The 15,479-nt window shown below is 44.6% G+C and overlaps 1 protein-coding gene across 1 annotated transcript in view; it reads left to right on the top strand.

The window, feature by feature from the left end:
- AVL9 (AVL9 cell migration associated) overlaps positions 1 to 15,479 on the top strand; it is a 141,626-nt gene that overhangs the window by 50,001 nt on the left and 76,146 nt on the right. The window contains exons 4-6 of the mRNA XM_073630560.1: positions 2,385 to 2,505; positions 10,514 to 10,599; positions 11,420 to 11,491. Of these exons, the coding sequence (XP_073486661.1) occupies positions 2,385 to 2,505; positions 10,514 to 10,599; positions 11,420 to 11,491 (279 nt within the window). The remainder of the gene's footprint in view (positions 1 to 2,384; positions 2,506 to 10,513; positions 10,600 to 11,419; positions 11,492 to 15,479) is intronic.

The following is a 15,479-nucleotide window of genomic DNA, read 5'->3' as shown; positions in this document are numbered from 1 at the left end:
ACATATTCTGCTATTTCTTCATGAATGTAAAGTTTTTTTCTGCATTCAAGAAGCTTCTAGCACATTATATCAATACCCTGCTAACAAAAATGTAATGACCCTAAAATGTAATACCAACTTTGCACACACACATCTCTGTATTAATGTGTTGCCACAGTGACACCTACATACCTACGCAGGATTGTAATGATAATAGTAGTGATATTTTTTTAGCTAAGAGGGTCTCAAAATCATACTATTGAAGGAGTAAGTATACACAGTTTGTGCATTTAGTTTTTGAGAGATCTACCCACCCGAGTTCCCAGTGTGACTGTGCCCCTCTCGCCACAGATCTAAAGTGATATCAAATGCCCAGTGTTTTCACCCTAAAATACTTTGCATTAAAGCTGAGTTCCACTCAAAAGTGGAATTTCCGCTTATCCATCTCCTCCCCCCTTCAGTGCCACATTTGGCACCTTTCAGGAGGGGGGGTGGACTGGGTACCTCCACATAATAGATGAAACAGAAGCAGGGAGATCTTTACACTGCAGATCCTCACATACAGCTTCAACTACATCAGTTCTGGGGAGAATTGTGAGCAGCATAGTATAGCAGCATCTCCCTTTTAAATGTCAGTTGAGTAACATAGGCAGCAGCAGGGCCGCTGATAGGGCAGTACAACCGGCCCTGTTGTACCGGGCCCAACCCCGACATCCGCTGCTTTCCCATCCGATCCTGTCCGCAAAATCCAGATGGATGGTGGTCCTGTTTTCCATCCGTCTGGCGAATTGAATTGGTTATGATCAGATGAACACAGACAGGCGTTCCATTTTCACCCGATTTCCCCTTAGAGGAGAGCGGAACTGTGTCCATCTCAGCTTTGCACCGTGAGTGGACACGGACCTGTCATCCGCCTGCTCAGCGGGGTTCAGCGGAGCGATCCTCCACAGTGGAGTCCGCCAGGCAGAGGCACCTGTGTGAAAGGGGCCTACTAGTGTTTTTTTTATTTGTTGTTTTTTTTTTTTCGTTCAACCCAGCAGGTTGAATGAAAAAAAACTGACAACTCAGGTTGGAGCTGCGGTACTAACAATCCAATGTTAGTACAATAATCTCCCCTGGTGTGCTATTGTGTTCTGAAAGGGGGGCGCCCCCCCCCCCCCCCCCCCCCCCCTCAAGAACTCTCCGGTCAGCTGCTGCTTGCATAACAGAAGCCAGCCAAATGGCCGGCTTCTATTAGACCAGCTGCCATACACACGGGCTGAATGTGAGACAGTTTTTATTGAACCGGCCGATATTGCCGACATTCGGCCCGTGTGTACTAGGCAGCTGCAGCATTCTCATTCTGTAGCAGGAATGAGCTCAGGGTGTGTTCAGACCCTAGTCTAATCAAATTCATAACAGCCTGGAGAAAGATAAAAATCACTTGAAGGCAATGCAGCATCCCCCCCCCCCCCCCCCCCCCCCCCATCAGGTAGCCTGTACAGGGCCCCAAGATTTCTAACGGTGGCCCTGGGCAGCAGTGCCTTAGATGCCTCAGATATTCTTTACTTCCGATATACAGCTTAAGGCACAAGGGTGCATAAGCACATACACATGTCATGAAGCAATTTTTTTTTTTTTTTTTTTTTTCAAGAGGAATTCAAGACAAATGGTAAATTTTTTAGGGTAATACTTTGACACTAACATTTCTAGATGTTGCCTATCAGGTAGCAGACTTTCCTGTTTTCAATTGTGGTCCACTTTAATTCCTTTTTTTTCTGTAATTGTTGCATAACTGCATGATTTGATGGTTTGTGTAACTCCTTGGAGTATGAATTTAAGTGGCAGGTGTAACTTTATTTTACAATTTATTGGCTAAATGGCATCCTACAACTTCATTCCTATAATTTGGCCATGTGTGGATAGATTGGGGAAGGTATCCTGCCGCTGTGTTAGGCTTGGTTCACACTACTGCGATTTTTGCCACCATTTTCAGTGCAATTGTGTAGTGCAAATTTGATGCGACTCGGTTGCGTTTTTGCCAAGCGGGCCCAAGTCGCACTGTAAATTGTACTGAAGTGGCACAGGAACCTTTTCCAAAATCGCACTGTGCTGAGTAGCATGGATGTGAATGGACACCATTGAATATATTGTGGTTCTATGCGACTCAGTTCAAGTATTTTTTTCTTTTTTTCTTTTTAAGATGTCTTTCTTCAAATTGATAAATATTTATTCTAATGGTATACCCCTGACAAGAAACCATTTCTTTTTTGTTGCAATTTAAAGTGCTACAGCTCACAATTAACATAAGCAAAAGTGAACATTGTCAAACATCACATTTATTATTTATTTATTTTGTATATTTTTGAATTAACAAGAGCTTAACAGCTTGCCTAACTTTTTCCAATAACGTGTTTATGATGCAGGTAGAGTTCTCCTATCCACCCCTGATCCCTGGAGAAGGACATGACAGCAACCTTTTACCAGAGGAGTGGAAGTACCTGCCATTTCTTGCATTGCCAGATGGTGCTCACAACTTCCAGGAAGGTAATATCATATGTTATTCAGGGTCAGAATCCTGTTTCGCTACAGCTGTTTTTTTTGTTGGTACCTGGTAACAGAAGACTAGACTAGTGTTAAATTAAACAATAAAAAATAGCCTTTGACTAAGGTTACCTTGTTTGGTAAGGTTAAGTTCAGTACCTACCTAAATAAATATATGCAGTTATTCAGTAAACCATATCACTCACACTTTTACTTCCTTCCTTCTATTTATTGCAAACATGATGCAACTGCTGTTAAGCTCAACTTCACTTGAAATCATGCCATTTCAAAGTCACATGTTAGTGTGACTTCAGGTGCAACTTGGCTGACATCTGTGCGACTTCATGCACAGATGTCTACACAAGTCGCACTTGAAATTGCCAAAAATAGTGCGGGAATTTTTTTTATCAAGTCGGTGAGGCACACCGCAAGGTCGGGATCACACTGATTTGAACAGTTACACTGCCGACAATAAGGTCTGACTTGGATAAGGTCATGCGATTTGTACCCGTCAAATCGCATGACAATTTGCACCAGTGTGAATGGGGCTAACAGTGCAACTATGCTACAATGCCTTTGTGCTTGCGAGGCGCACTGATTTAGATTTAGGCCGGTTTCACAATGCAAGCCGGAAGCCGGACGACTTCTGCTCCAACTTTGCCCTAGGACTTCATGTCTGACTTCCATGTGACTTCAATGAACAGGATCTGACTTTAATCCGACAATACCAGGCCCTTCAGTCTGGTATGGATATTAAGGGGGGAACCCCCATGCCAAAAAAAACAATGTGTGGTCTCCCCCCACCCCCCCCCAAAATCCATATCAGACCCTTATCTGAGCATGCAGCCCGGCAGGTCAGGAAGGGGGGTGCCCCCCTCCTGGACCATACCAGACCACATGCCCTCAATATGGGGGTGGGTGGGTGCTTTGCATGTTGATGGGCACAAGGGCCTCTTTTCGACAACCCTGGGCTGTGGTTGTGGGGGTCTGTGGGTGGGGGGGCTTATCGGAATTTGGAAGCCACTTTTAACAAGGGGGCCCCTCCAGTTCTTCTCTGTGGTGATGTCTTCTTCCTCTGGTTCTTCCTTCCGATTCTTCTCGCTGCACTGATGACTTCTTCTGCTGGTTCTTCCTCCTGTTCCGCTGTCTTCTTCCTCTGCCGGTTCTTCCTCCAGTTCTTCTCCTGACGCTAGCTCCCGCTGTAGTGACGCTCCGGCTTGTACTATTACTTATATAGCCATGGGGCGTGCCCATCCGGTGATATCACTGGAGGCCCCGTCCCTTGTGACATATTACTGTCCGGGTTATGATGGGGTTGTGACTCCAAATGGCCAGGCCCCATGGCTATATAAGTAATGGCTCGTGCTGGAGCTATCGCTGCGTCGGGAGAAGAACAGGAGGAAGAACCACCAGAGGGAAAAAAACAGCGGAGATAGAAGAACCAACGGAAGAAGACATCAGCGCAGCGAGAAGAACTGGAGGATGAAGACATCCCTGAGGGAAGAAGAAATCAGAGGGAGAAGACACGTTGAAGCTACTTTTAATAAAGGCCTTTGTCAAAAACCTGTGTACTGTTTTTATTTATTTTCAACACTTTTTTGGGGTGAATGAGTAGTGGTACAATGTACCAAATTCCGATAACCCCTCTGCCCGCAGACCCCCATAACCATCACCCAGGGTTGCCGGGAAGAGGCCCTTGTTCACCATCAACATGGGGTGGGGGGCGCAAAGCCCCCCCCCGTCCCAAAGCACCCACCCTCCATGTTGAGGGCATGTGGCCTGGTATGGTCCTGGGTGGGGGGGGCGCTTGCTCGTAACCCCCCCCATGCTCGTATAAGGGTCTGGTGTGGATTTTGTGGGGAACCCAATGCCGGTTTGTTTTTATTTTGGGGGGGGGGGGGGGACCGCACGCATTTTATTTTTGTTTTGTTTTTTGGCGTGGGGTTCCCTATCAAGATCTTCAGAGCACAAGTCGCATGCCAAAGTCGGATCAGTTAGGCTCTTTTCGCACTGGGGCGGGGGGCGTTAGCGGTAAAGCACCGCTAATTTTACCGGGGCTTTTCGGCCGATAGCGGGGAGCTTTTAACCCCTGCTAGCGGCCGAATAAAGGGTTGAAAGCGCTTTGCAGGCGCGTCGGCAGTGGTGCCCATTGATTTCAATAGGCAGGAGAAGTGTCCACACTGCTCCCACACCACCTGAAAGATGCTGCTTGCAGGACTTTTTCCTAACATCCTGCAGGCGCACCGCCCCAGTGTGAAAGCACTCTGGCTCTCACACTGGGGCTGCAGGGGAGGTGTTTTTCAGGTGCTTTACAGGCACTATTTTTAAACCTTTTAACCTTTTTCAAAGTCGGACCGACTTGTTTGGACTAGTTAAGACGGCTCTTATAGGGAACCATTAATTTATACACGTCATGCACTTCCAAAGTTGGAGCATATGTCGCACCAGTGTGAACCGGGCCTTCTAGAAGAACAGTAAAGTGGGCTGCAATAAATCAGCTGTAATTGGTAAATACACTAAGGTAGTAAGTTGATTTAATGCATCTATGCATTGCTGCATACCAATTATATAACTATTATTACCCACTTCAATACTAGTGGTTGGTTATCCCTTATAGATTAGAGAATTTTTTTCTATTCAGATATGGTTGTGGATTTTTCTAATAATGCGGTCACTGCTTAATTCAAATAATTCCGTCTGCTGCTGCATGGGGTAACCCCAACATATTGCTTCTCTGGCACCCTTTCAGACTATGGACTAATCGTAAGACCTTATGAGTAAGCACAGATGTTCAAAAGTATCAAGGTACTTTTGAGATTACTACTGTACTGTATAGTTTGTTGTATCAATAAAACTTACTGAATACCAAAGATCCTGTAGTAGTGGACCATTTTTATTGTATTCTGGATTTCAAATTACTTATGTTAGTGAAGTGATTTCTACATTGTTATTTGGGATAAAGATGGAATACTTTTTTTCTATGCCCATGTGTTTTGAAGGCAAAAAGTTAGAAGATTTTTTTCCATGTGCTTGGTAGTTTTAAAACCACTACTTACTGTAGAGACACTAAAAAAATGTTCCTGCTATGTTAAAGAATAATTGAAGCTTCAGTTTAAATCCACTAAATACATTGCATGTTCATTAAAACAAAGGTGTCCATTGTTCCATATGTTTTCTTTCTATGGTGTCCTTTTATGAAACTGCGGTAAAATACCGATTTCAGTTCTCAGGCATTCTCAGAGCAGATCGCTCTCCTCTGAGTGCCTGTTTATGAAAGTGTGTAGATTGCTTCTTATGTTGAGTTGAGGAGCGATCTACAAATGCCGGGAACTCCTCAGAACGGCTCCTCCCACTGTAATCTCGCGTGATGTATCGGGACTACAGTATGAGGAAGTGTAAAATACAAAAGTTTAACACAAATCAGCACACATTATCCCCCAACATATTAATAAAATAATAAAGTTAAATTCCCCCTACACAATATACATTAACCTAATTATGAAAAAACATTGTTTTTATCAATATTTAAAGATCATACATGGGCCTATTTAAATGTGAATGGTGTAGAGTAAATGAATGTAATGCAGCTATACACCATTCATATAAATGCAAAATACATTTATAATCATTAAAAAAATAATTTTAATAAAGTATACAAGTATAAATAGTTATTAATTAAAATAAAATATATTTTATAATTGATAAACATAAAAATGATAAACTGGTGCGATGCGAGAACACTGCGAATCCACTGTGAGTTCGCGCATCGCACCGACTCAGTTCACACTGCCATATGCGAATCGCTGGGGAGTGTCAATACGTTGTTAACGACACCCCCAGTTCAGCTTGCATATCGCACTGCAAACTGACAGTTCGGACATGCGATCCGATTCTGGTCTGAACAGAAAAAAGGGTCCTGTGCGTGTTTGCACCGAATGCGGTGCGATATCAGCCATACTATCAGTACGGCTGATATCGCACCGCACAGACATCGCATGTAATGTGAACAGCAGTGCGCTGAGAATTACATGCGATGCCTGTGCGATGTCTGGCATTGCACAAGTGTGAACTGGGCCTAAAAGTTAACGACACCCCCAAATCAGTTCGCATATCGCAGTGCGATCTGCAAACTTGAACAGGAATCGAATCGCATGGGTGTGAATTGCTGCGGACCAAAAAAAAGGGTCCTGTACGAGTTTGGTCCGAGTGCAATGCAAATTCAGCCATACTATCTGTATGGCTGAAATCGCATCGCACAGAGATCGGATGTGATTTTGCAGTGCGGTGCGAATCACATCCGATCTCGGACATCGCAGCTGTGGGAACCGGCCCTAAATCATATTGCATTTGCACCAAAATGGTACAGGACCCTTTATTTGGTCCGCACTGGAATCGGATCGCATGGGTGTGAACATTTTTTATATATATATATATATATATATATATATATATATATATATATATATATATATATATATATATTTTACACTATAAATTCCTATCCTGCTAGTTTTGGGGTGTGTAATGGTGGGGAAGATGTGCTCTGACTGGTGAAAGAAAGAAGTCAAAAGACTTCTTGCTTTCTCCAGAATACTCAGCCAGCTTTGCGCTTCTCTCTCTGATTCTCCATCTCTGAAATGGTGAATCAGAAAGTGAGAATTCTGTCACAGATCACCAGTGAGGTGCTTGAGATCGCACATTCATAAACTGGCCGTCTCTGTGACAGTCAGTTACAGATTCTCACTGTGCTGAGATAATCTGCGGAGAACATGTTACCTCAGTTTCATAAACTGGTAATGACCTGAGATCAGTGGCGAGACTCGGGATCGCCGCTAATCTCAGTTTCATAAAAGGACACCTATAGCAGCAATAGCCTGAGTAGAAAAGCCTGCCAGAAGCTAGGACTCTTGATCCCTGTGGAAAGCAGTGGTCTCATTGCAGAGGTCCAACATGCCCCCTTAGTCGCGCCAATAGCTCTGCAATCAACTTAGCTCATGCTCCCCACTGATTGGAGTGTTCTGACTCTGTCAGACTTCTTCCAAGAGATTGTTGCTTACACACAGGGAGCAAGGCTCCACCTGCAAGATGTTGACTTTTTTTTTTCTCTCCCAATAATTTTTATTGCGATTTTTTTTTTTTTTTTTTTTTTTTTTTTTTTTAATAAAAGATACAGAAGCCAACAGTGGAACATGTGGCAAGTGAAAAAATATGCTCCAGATGCGTTCAGAAGTACAGGACGGTAATAACAATGAATTGCTTTCCGATACATACCGGTTACCTCTTATGGCTGGGTTCACACCTGTGCGCATTGGATGCGGATTTTTCGCATAGCAGGAGATTGTGACCAGCTCTCTATGGAGCCGGTTCACACATCTCCGCAGCAGCTCTGGTGGGAATTGCAGCTCTCATTGGCCCTCTTATGACTCATCCCCCCTCCCTTCTTGGCAAACTTTTTAAGAGAGTGAGAGATAGAGCTGTGCATGTCATAAGCCTAGGCTTTTTTACCAGACAAGAAAGAGGAAGTGGCCTGTATAAGGTATTTACTGGCAGAAAAAAAAATGTTTTACTATCCAAAGTTAAAACAACAAGGGCAGAGGATTTAATAGATGGAAAGACGAAAAAAAAATGACCGAAGAGCCGCTTCAATGTTGAAATCGGCAGTTGATCCATTTTAATTGTATCTAAAGCTAAAAACTCTTTTGGATGGGATGTTGAGGAGATTGAGAAATGTACTCTTTCTGTATATCCTGGTGACCACGGTCTCCAGGGAGGAAAATGTGAGAGAACCCACAATTGTGAGTTGTCAGAACAGGAATATAAATCATCCAACACTTGTCGCAGTGATGACAGCTGTCTTGGACCCCTTTCACACTGAGGCAGTTTTCAGGCGTTTTAGCACTAAAAATGGCGCCTGAAAACTGCCTCTCATGCCTCCCCAGTGTAAAAACCAGAGTGCTTTCACACTGGGGCGGTGTGCTTGTGGGACGGGAAAAAAAGTTCTACCAGCAGCATCTTTGGGACAGTTTGGAAAGAATGGGCAGAAGCGCAGCAACATGGGCGCTTTTAACCGCTTCGGCAGCTAACGGGGGTTAAAAGCGGCCAAACAGCGGTAAAGCACCGATAGAGCTAGCAGCTCTTTACCGCTAACAGACCTGCCGCCCCAGTGTGAAAGGGGTCTTAAGCAGGCTATAGATGGATCAAATCTCTGCCAATTTAGCAGGGGCCAGCCGAAATTCTATCCATCTACGGGCAGGCTGGTTGTACTGAAGTCCATCCAACGATCGACTTCAGTACAACCCGTTTGTCAGATTTTTTTTTTCATGCGATCACTGCCAGTGGCTATAGCCAGCAGCAGGGTGGATTTGATTGATTTAAATCCAGTCAATTTTAAATCACTAGCAAAAAGGCTTGATTTAAATCATAATTTTAAAGGGCAACTGTCATTTCTGTCCTGCAGCGGCTCCTCTTCTGACCCGCTGTTGACTCACCGACAGTCCCAGTCACTTTAATGGGACAGCTGGCGATGCAGCAGTGACACAACAAGGTGAGGGACGTGGCGGCAGCAGGTGAGTGGATGCCAGCTAACAGGCGCTGCCATGATGGATCTGAAATGACAGGTGCTCTTTAAATGTAAGGACTTATTCTTGGTGGTAGTTAGAATCTTTAATATTTGCAAACAAAATGAAGGTTAGAATAATAAGCTGTCAGGTTAGTAAAACAGCGATATCCAAACCAATTTAATCATACAGTTTGTAGTGTACATAAATTTGCAAAACAATGGGATAAAGGAGCATTCCTGAACTTTGTTTTATCTCATGGTTACTGTGAAATTGTGTGAATGCATCAATGCAGTGCATGTTATCTCAGCTTGCAGAGCTTGGATTCATTGAATGAGTTTACCAGAAATGTAAATATTGCAGAAAATACAGCCTCATGCTACATAGCTATGCTCCATTTCATGCTGAATAGACTAAATTATTAATGTATCTTACATAGAAAACTATCATTAGATTTTTATAAATAACTTTAAATAACTTTGATAAATATTTTAAAAAAAACGATTTAAGGCCCCTTTCACACTGGGGTGGTGGGTGTGTCGGCGGTAAAGCGCCGCTATTTTTAGCGGCGCATTACCGTCAATTTTGCGATGCTATTCGGCCGCTAGCGGGGCACTTTTACCCCCCGCTAGCGGCCGAGAAAGGGTTAAAACCACCGCAAAGCGCTGCTGCAGCAGCGCTATGCTGGCGGTATAGCCGCGCTGCCCCAATGATTTCAATAGGCAGGAGCGGTGTATACACCGCTCCTTTACCGCTCCAAAGATGCTGCTTGTAACGTCCTGCAAGCGCACTGCTCCAGTGTGAAAGCACTCGGGCTTTCACGCTGGAGAGACGGGAGCGCCGCTATGCAGGCACTATTTTTAGCGCTGTAGCGCCTGTAAAGCGCCTCAGTGTGAAAGGGTTCTAAATAAAAAAAAAAAAAAAAATCTGATTATTTTTTTTTTTTTTTTTTTTTCATTTATTTATTAATTTTTTTTTTATATATTATTGATTTATATCTACCCTGGCCAGCAGTGATTGTTGTGTTCTGTTAACAGGGAAGGCTCCCTGTGCTCCCTGCCAGCGGAATACAATAACTCTGTAGAAGGGAATCCCCCATCAACACAGTCAAGGTTGATGGGGGGGATTCCCTCCCACTGCATTATTGTATTGGCCGGCAGGGAGCACAGGGAGCCTTTTTTTTGTAGTGGAAGGAAAATTGCATAATCTTTGGCCTGTGTGGGCGTAGATTTCCTCTAACTTCTGTTGTGTTTACAGAACAGGGAATAAAGGTATATCCCCATATCCCCTTAAAGGGACAAATTAGGTGGGACAATGAAAAAAGAAAATTGACTTCAGATACACTAGTTGTTTGAACCTGAATAACCCATTACTTGTTTGTTTTTCCAGATATTCATAACTCCGGAGACTTTAAAACATTTTAAATCTAGTAAATGTTTGTTTTCTCTTTGTAGACACTGTGTTTTTTCACCTCCCACCTAGAAGTGGGGAACGAAAGACCGTTTATGGCGTCTCTTGTTATAGACAGATTGAAGCAAAGGTATTCCCCTTATATTTTTTTATACTTTTTAATAATGTATTTCCCCTCACGTCAGATTGTTTTCCAAGGACCTGATCCTACAGTCAAAAAAATGCATATTAAGGCCTGGTTCACACCTATGCATTTTTCAGTGCATTTTCAGTTTTGTAGAAATGCACTACAGTCCATTTAACATGGTTTCTTATGGGTCACGTTCATATCTGTGTTTTTCACCTGTACATTTTTTGTAAAGGGTCAGGGACTTTTTTGCCCACAGCGGGTTGCGTTTTTGGTACCATAGACTTCAGTAGAAATTCATAAAAATTGTATAAAAAATACCTTCTTGGTCCCCCGCCGGCGGTCCTGGCCCCTCCTGCCGAGAGCCCCAGAGCAAGCAGCTTGCTCTGGAGGTCACCCAAGCAAGCTCGCTCCCAAGCCACTGCTCTGTGTGTCCATTCACACGGAACCGCAGCTCAGCTCCACCCCCTCTCCCTCCTCATTGGCTCACTGGCTGTCTTAGCCGATGAGGAGTGAGAGTCTCCTGAAAACCAAGGGTAAGTACATCGCTGGATTTAGATGGGGCTCAAGCAAGTATTAGGGAGAGCTGAGGGGGCTGCTGCACACGTTTTTTTGCATGAAGGTAAAAAGACTTGAGCCTTTACAACCGCTTTAAGTGTCCGAACTGTACAAAATGTTGTGGGTTTTTTTATCATTATTACATTTTCTACCACTTTTATTTATTGCTATTTATTTTATAAATATAAAATATATGTGTATTTTTTTCTTTTTATTAAGCTTCTAGTCTTTTTATTTTCTAATTGAAATATAATCTGTTTTGCAGACTTTGAAAGTACGTCAAGCAGATGTTACCCGGGAAACTGTACAGAAAAGTGTTTGTGTTTTGAGTCAGCTGGTAAGACGTTGGTTTTATACTGCTTCCAAAGAATACATAAAGTGATTCATCCATATTAAAGCATCAGCTGCAGGGGCTGTATTGCTAGACAGAACAATGTGAGTCTTTTAATAATGTACATCCTCAGTCTATAGACTGCTGGTGCAGTATCTGTAATCTAAACAAGACTAATGTCAGGAATGTAGAAAACATTTTGAACTGATCTCAGGATTGACTGTTGTAGACAGAAAGGCCGAACCCTGTGTGGTGGGTAATTTTTTTAAATTTTTTTTTTTTGCTGATTACTGGTTTGGAAACTCTCAAATACTAAAGCACAACAATGACTTTAGCAGATTGGTGGATTTAGTGGAACCTATATTTCTTTTGATTGTGGTCCCTTCACAGTGGCGGCTGGTGAAAAAAAAAATTTCTTTCTCGAACATCACGGGACACAGAGCTTCAGTAATTACTGATGGGTTATATAGGTATCACTAGGTGATTGGACACTGGTCACACCCTAAACAGGAAGTTCAACCCCCTATATAATACCTCAGTTTTTACGCCAGCGTCTTAGGTGATGGACGTGTAAAGATGTCCTGTGCTGAGCTCCAAAGGGAATATCCAATATCCTATACTGGGGCAAGCCAGGCGAACCGGATCCATCTCAAAGTGTCCTTTTCTAGGCCGAATTGGATGGTACCCGGGCCTCGTGTCCGAAGAAACAAGGTTTTACCTGTAACGCTTCCTCTTTTTTAGAGAGCTGGACCCCGCATATCAGAAAATGGTTTTCTATCCTTATTTCTGGCCGGGTGCTTTACAGGCCCAGAACTGTGGATCCCCCCTATTCATAGGGGCCCCAGTCTCTGAAGGTTTTTTCAAACGGAGCCCACCGTGAGAGGTGAAGATTGGGTCTGATAACAGAACCCTGCGGCTGGATAAGGTAAGGGAGATTCCACAGAATTTTTTAATTCTAATAGGTTTTCTCCTTTAAGGTAAATGCATGCTATGCCTATTGTCACCACCGGGGGCTGCCAAGAGCACATACCTTCTCATGCTGATGTCTGTCTCAGTGTTTTCACGCTGCAACAAGCTCCTCCAGCCGGCTCCAGGTAGGATGGGATGGGGGGCTCTCCTCAGGGATATCTCCCCCCAGACTAGGGGGAGGCCGCAGGTGGTCTGTGAGGCGGTTATACACCGCACTTTCGCCGCCGCCGCCATTTGCCACGTGCAGGCCCCATCACTACCGGCCTCTCTCCTTCCTCCCCCTCCCCCAGCCTTTCCTCCATGCTGTCCCGGAGTGTCGGATCACGCTAGAAACGCGCGGTTTTTTCGAAAAACGAAGGTGGGGGGGCGGGGTGTCAGCACAGCGTCAGCGTGCATAGACGCCCACAGGTGCCGGCTGCAGGCTATTAAAGGCACACTTTACAGGTGCACTAAGCCTTTGGAGGGACACAGAGCTGACGGTCGCATGTAAGGTGGGACAAAGGCATTCTCCTAGGCAGCATTTACTGAGTAACACCAGACTGGGCATTTGGTAGCAAGGCTTTTGCCAGACTACATCGCTCAGCAGTCAGTGTTCATTTTGTGATACCGCCACCTTGTTGATTTGCACTATGGGTAGAAAAGGTACAAATACCCCAAGAACCAGAGACTCTAGGGGATCTCACTCGGGTTCTGAGGACTCCCTTGCTGCAGCACCTTCCCCCGCTTAGGGGCCTGGGATGGCTAGCCAGGGAGAGCCGTTGGGGTCAGGGGCTACACCTGCTTCTGGCACTTCAGCCCCTGTGTATACATTACACAGGAAGTTTTTTCCTCAACCATTAATGGATTAAAGGAAAGATTAATGGCCGTGATTACGTCTTCACTCAGTGGAAGAAAACATACTAGGCCTTCCTCTGTTCCCCAAGACCCTCAGGCAGAGGAGCTCTGGGATAAAGGAGAAGAATCCCTTTCAGAGGATCGGGATGGGACGGATGATTCCTTCTGAGGAATCAAGTGGAGAAGGGCCCTCTTCGCTTCTCAGGATGAGAAAGGTCTTAATATAGATCCTTGCTGGATGGGTCCGCTCCACATTTAAAGTACCTGTATCTGAATCAGTTAAAGAACCCTCTATTTCTTTAGAGTCACTGAAGCCGCCTCAAACAACACATGCTTTTCCTGTTCATAATGTACTTGAAAAAACTCATTTATTCTGAGTGGGATCACTCAGAGAAACGTTTTTTCCGCCTGGAAAAGTTTTCAACACTTTATCTTATGGAAGAAATGTTTATAAAGGTGTGGGGGATCCCGGCCGTTGATGCCGCCATTTCCTCCGTAGTCTGACTTGTCCGGTAGACAATGTTCAGAGGCTCAGAGATCCTGTGGATTAAAGGATGGAATCCCTATTGAAGGATATTTTCTCCTTTAGCAGGTTCAGTAGCTCGACCTGCAGTGGCAGCGTTTGGAGTCTGTCAATACTTAAGAGACCAGGTTAAGCAGGTCATCAAAGTGTTACTGGAACAGCAGGCCCAGGGGGTGGCTAACCTTCCAGCAGCCTTATGTTTTGCTATATACGCCATTAGAGATTCTATAATGCAAGCCCCTCGTTTTTCACTTGGGTTGGTGCGTATGCGTAGAATCTTATGGTTGAAAATTGGTCAGCTGAAGCACCATGTAAGAAACTTCTGGCTGCATTTCCATTTCAGGGTGCAAGGCTGTTTGGAGAAGACTTGGATAATTATATTCAAAGGTTCTCTAGTGGGAGAGCACTCTCTTACCTGGTAAGAAGAGGAGTAAGCGTCCCTCTTTCAAACTGACTCTTTTCCCCAGTGCCAGGGGCATCAGCCTCTAGGCAGTTGCGACGGCCTTCTCCGTCTGGGTCAAGAAACAAGAGTCAAACCCCAGAGACAAAAGTCCTGGGGGAAGAAGCCTGCTAGACAGGACTCTAAGGCCTCTTTATGAAGGGGCGCCCCGCTCGCTCGAGTGGGGGGGAAGACTGCTACAGTTCTCAAAAGCTCTGGCAGGAGGATTTCAGGACAGATGGGTAATCTCCACGGTAACCTTAGGTTACAAACTGGAGTTCCAGGAGTTTCCCTCTCCTCGTTTCCTCAGATCAAGTGTCCCCAGAGATCCAGAGAAGAAACAGTCGCTCCTTCTAGCGTTACAGCGACTTTTGTCGCAAGAGGTCATTATGGTGGTTCCCGAGAAGGATCAAGGATTCGGTTTTTATTCCAACCTTTTTACGGTCCAAAAGCCAAATGGGGTTGTCAAACCCATTCTGGATCTAAGGGATCTGAATCGATTCCTAAGGATTCGGTCTTTCCGCATGGAATCAATTCGGACAGTAGTCTCCATCCTGCAGGGAGGAGAATTTGCTGGCATCGATAGACATCAGAGATGCATATCTGCATGTGCCCATTTTTCCTGCTCATCAGAAGTTTCTGCACTTCGAGATAGGAGGGCGTCATTTCCAGTTTGTGGCTCTGCTTTTCGGGATAGCCACTGCACCTTGAGTGTTCACAAAGATCTTGGCTCCTCCTCTGGCCAGGTTAAGGGTTCAGGGTATAACTGTCATAGCATACCTAGACGACCTGCTCTTGATAGACCGGTCGGTAGCCTCGTTGAATGGGAACTTGAGGACCACAGTCAAGTATCTGGAACACCTAGGTTGGATCCTCAACCTAGAAAGATCTTTCCTAAAACCAGTAAGAAAACTGGAGTATTTGGGTCTGATCATAGATACAACCCAGGAAGAAGATATTTTTTCCTCAGGCAAAGATCAGTGCCTTAAGGGAGCTGATTCCGGTAGTCAGGACCAGGAAGGGTCCTTCTGTCCGCCTTTGTATAAGGCTGCTGGGAAAGAGGGTAGCTTCGTCGAAGCAGTTCCCTATGCTCAGTTTCAGTCAGGACTGTTGCAAAACAGTATCCTGTCGGCCTGGAACAAGAGGGTTTAGGCATTAGATTTTCCGATGCACTTGTCTCAGGCAGTGCGTCAGTGCCTCAATTGGTGGTTACTACCCGAAAGCTTGCA

Source organism: Aquarana catesbeiana, linkage group LG05, assembly GCF_042186555.1.
Source record: "Aquarana catesbeiana isolate 2022-GZ linkage group LG05, ASM4218655v1, whole genome shotgun sequence".
NCBI lineage: Eukaryota > Metazoa > Chordata > Amphibia > Anura > Ranidae > Aquarana > Aquarana catesbeiana.
This window is presented reverse-complemented; position numbering and strand designations above follow the sequence as displayed.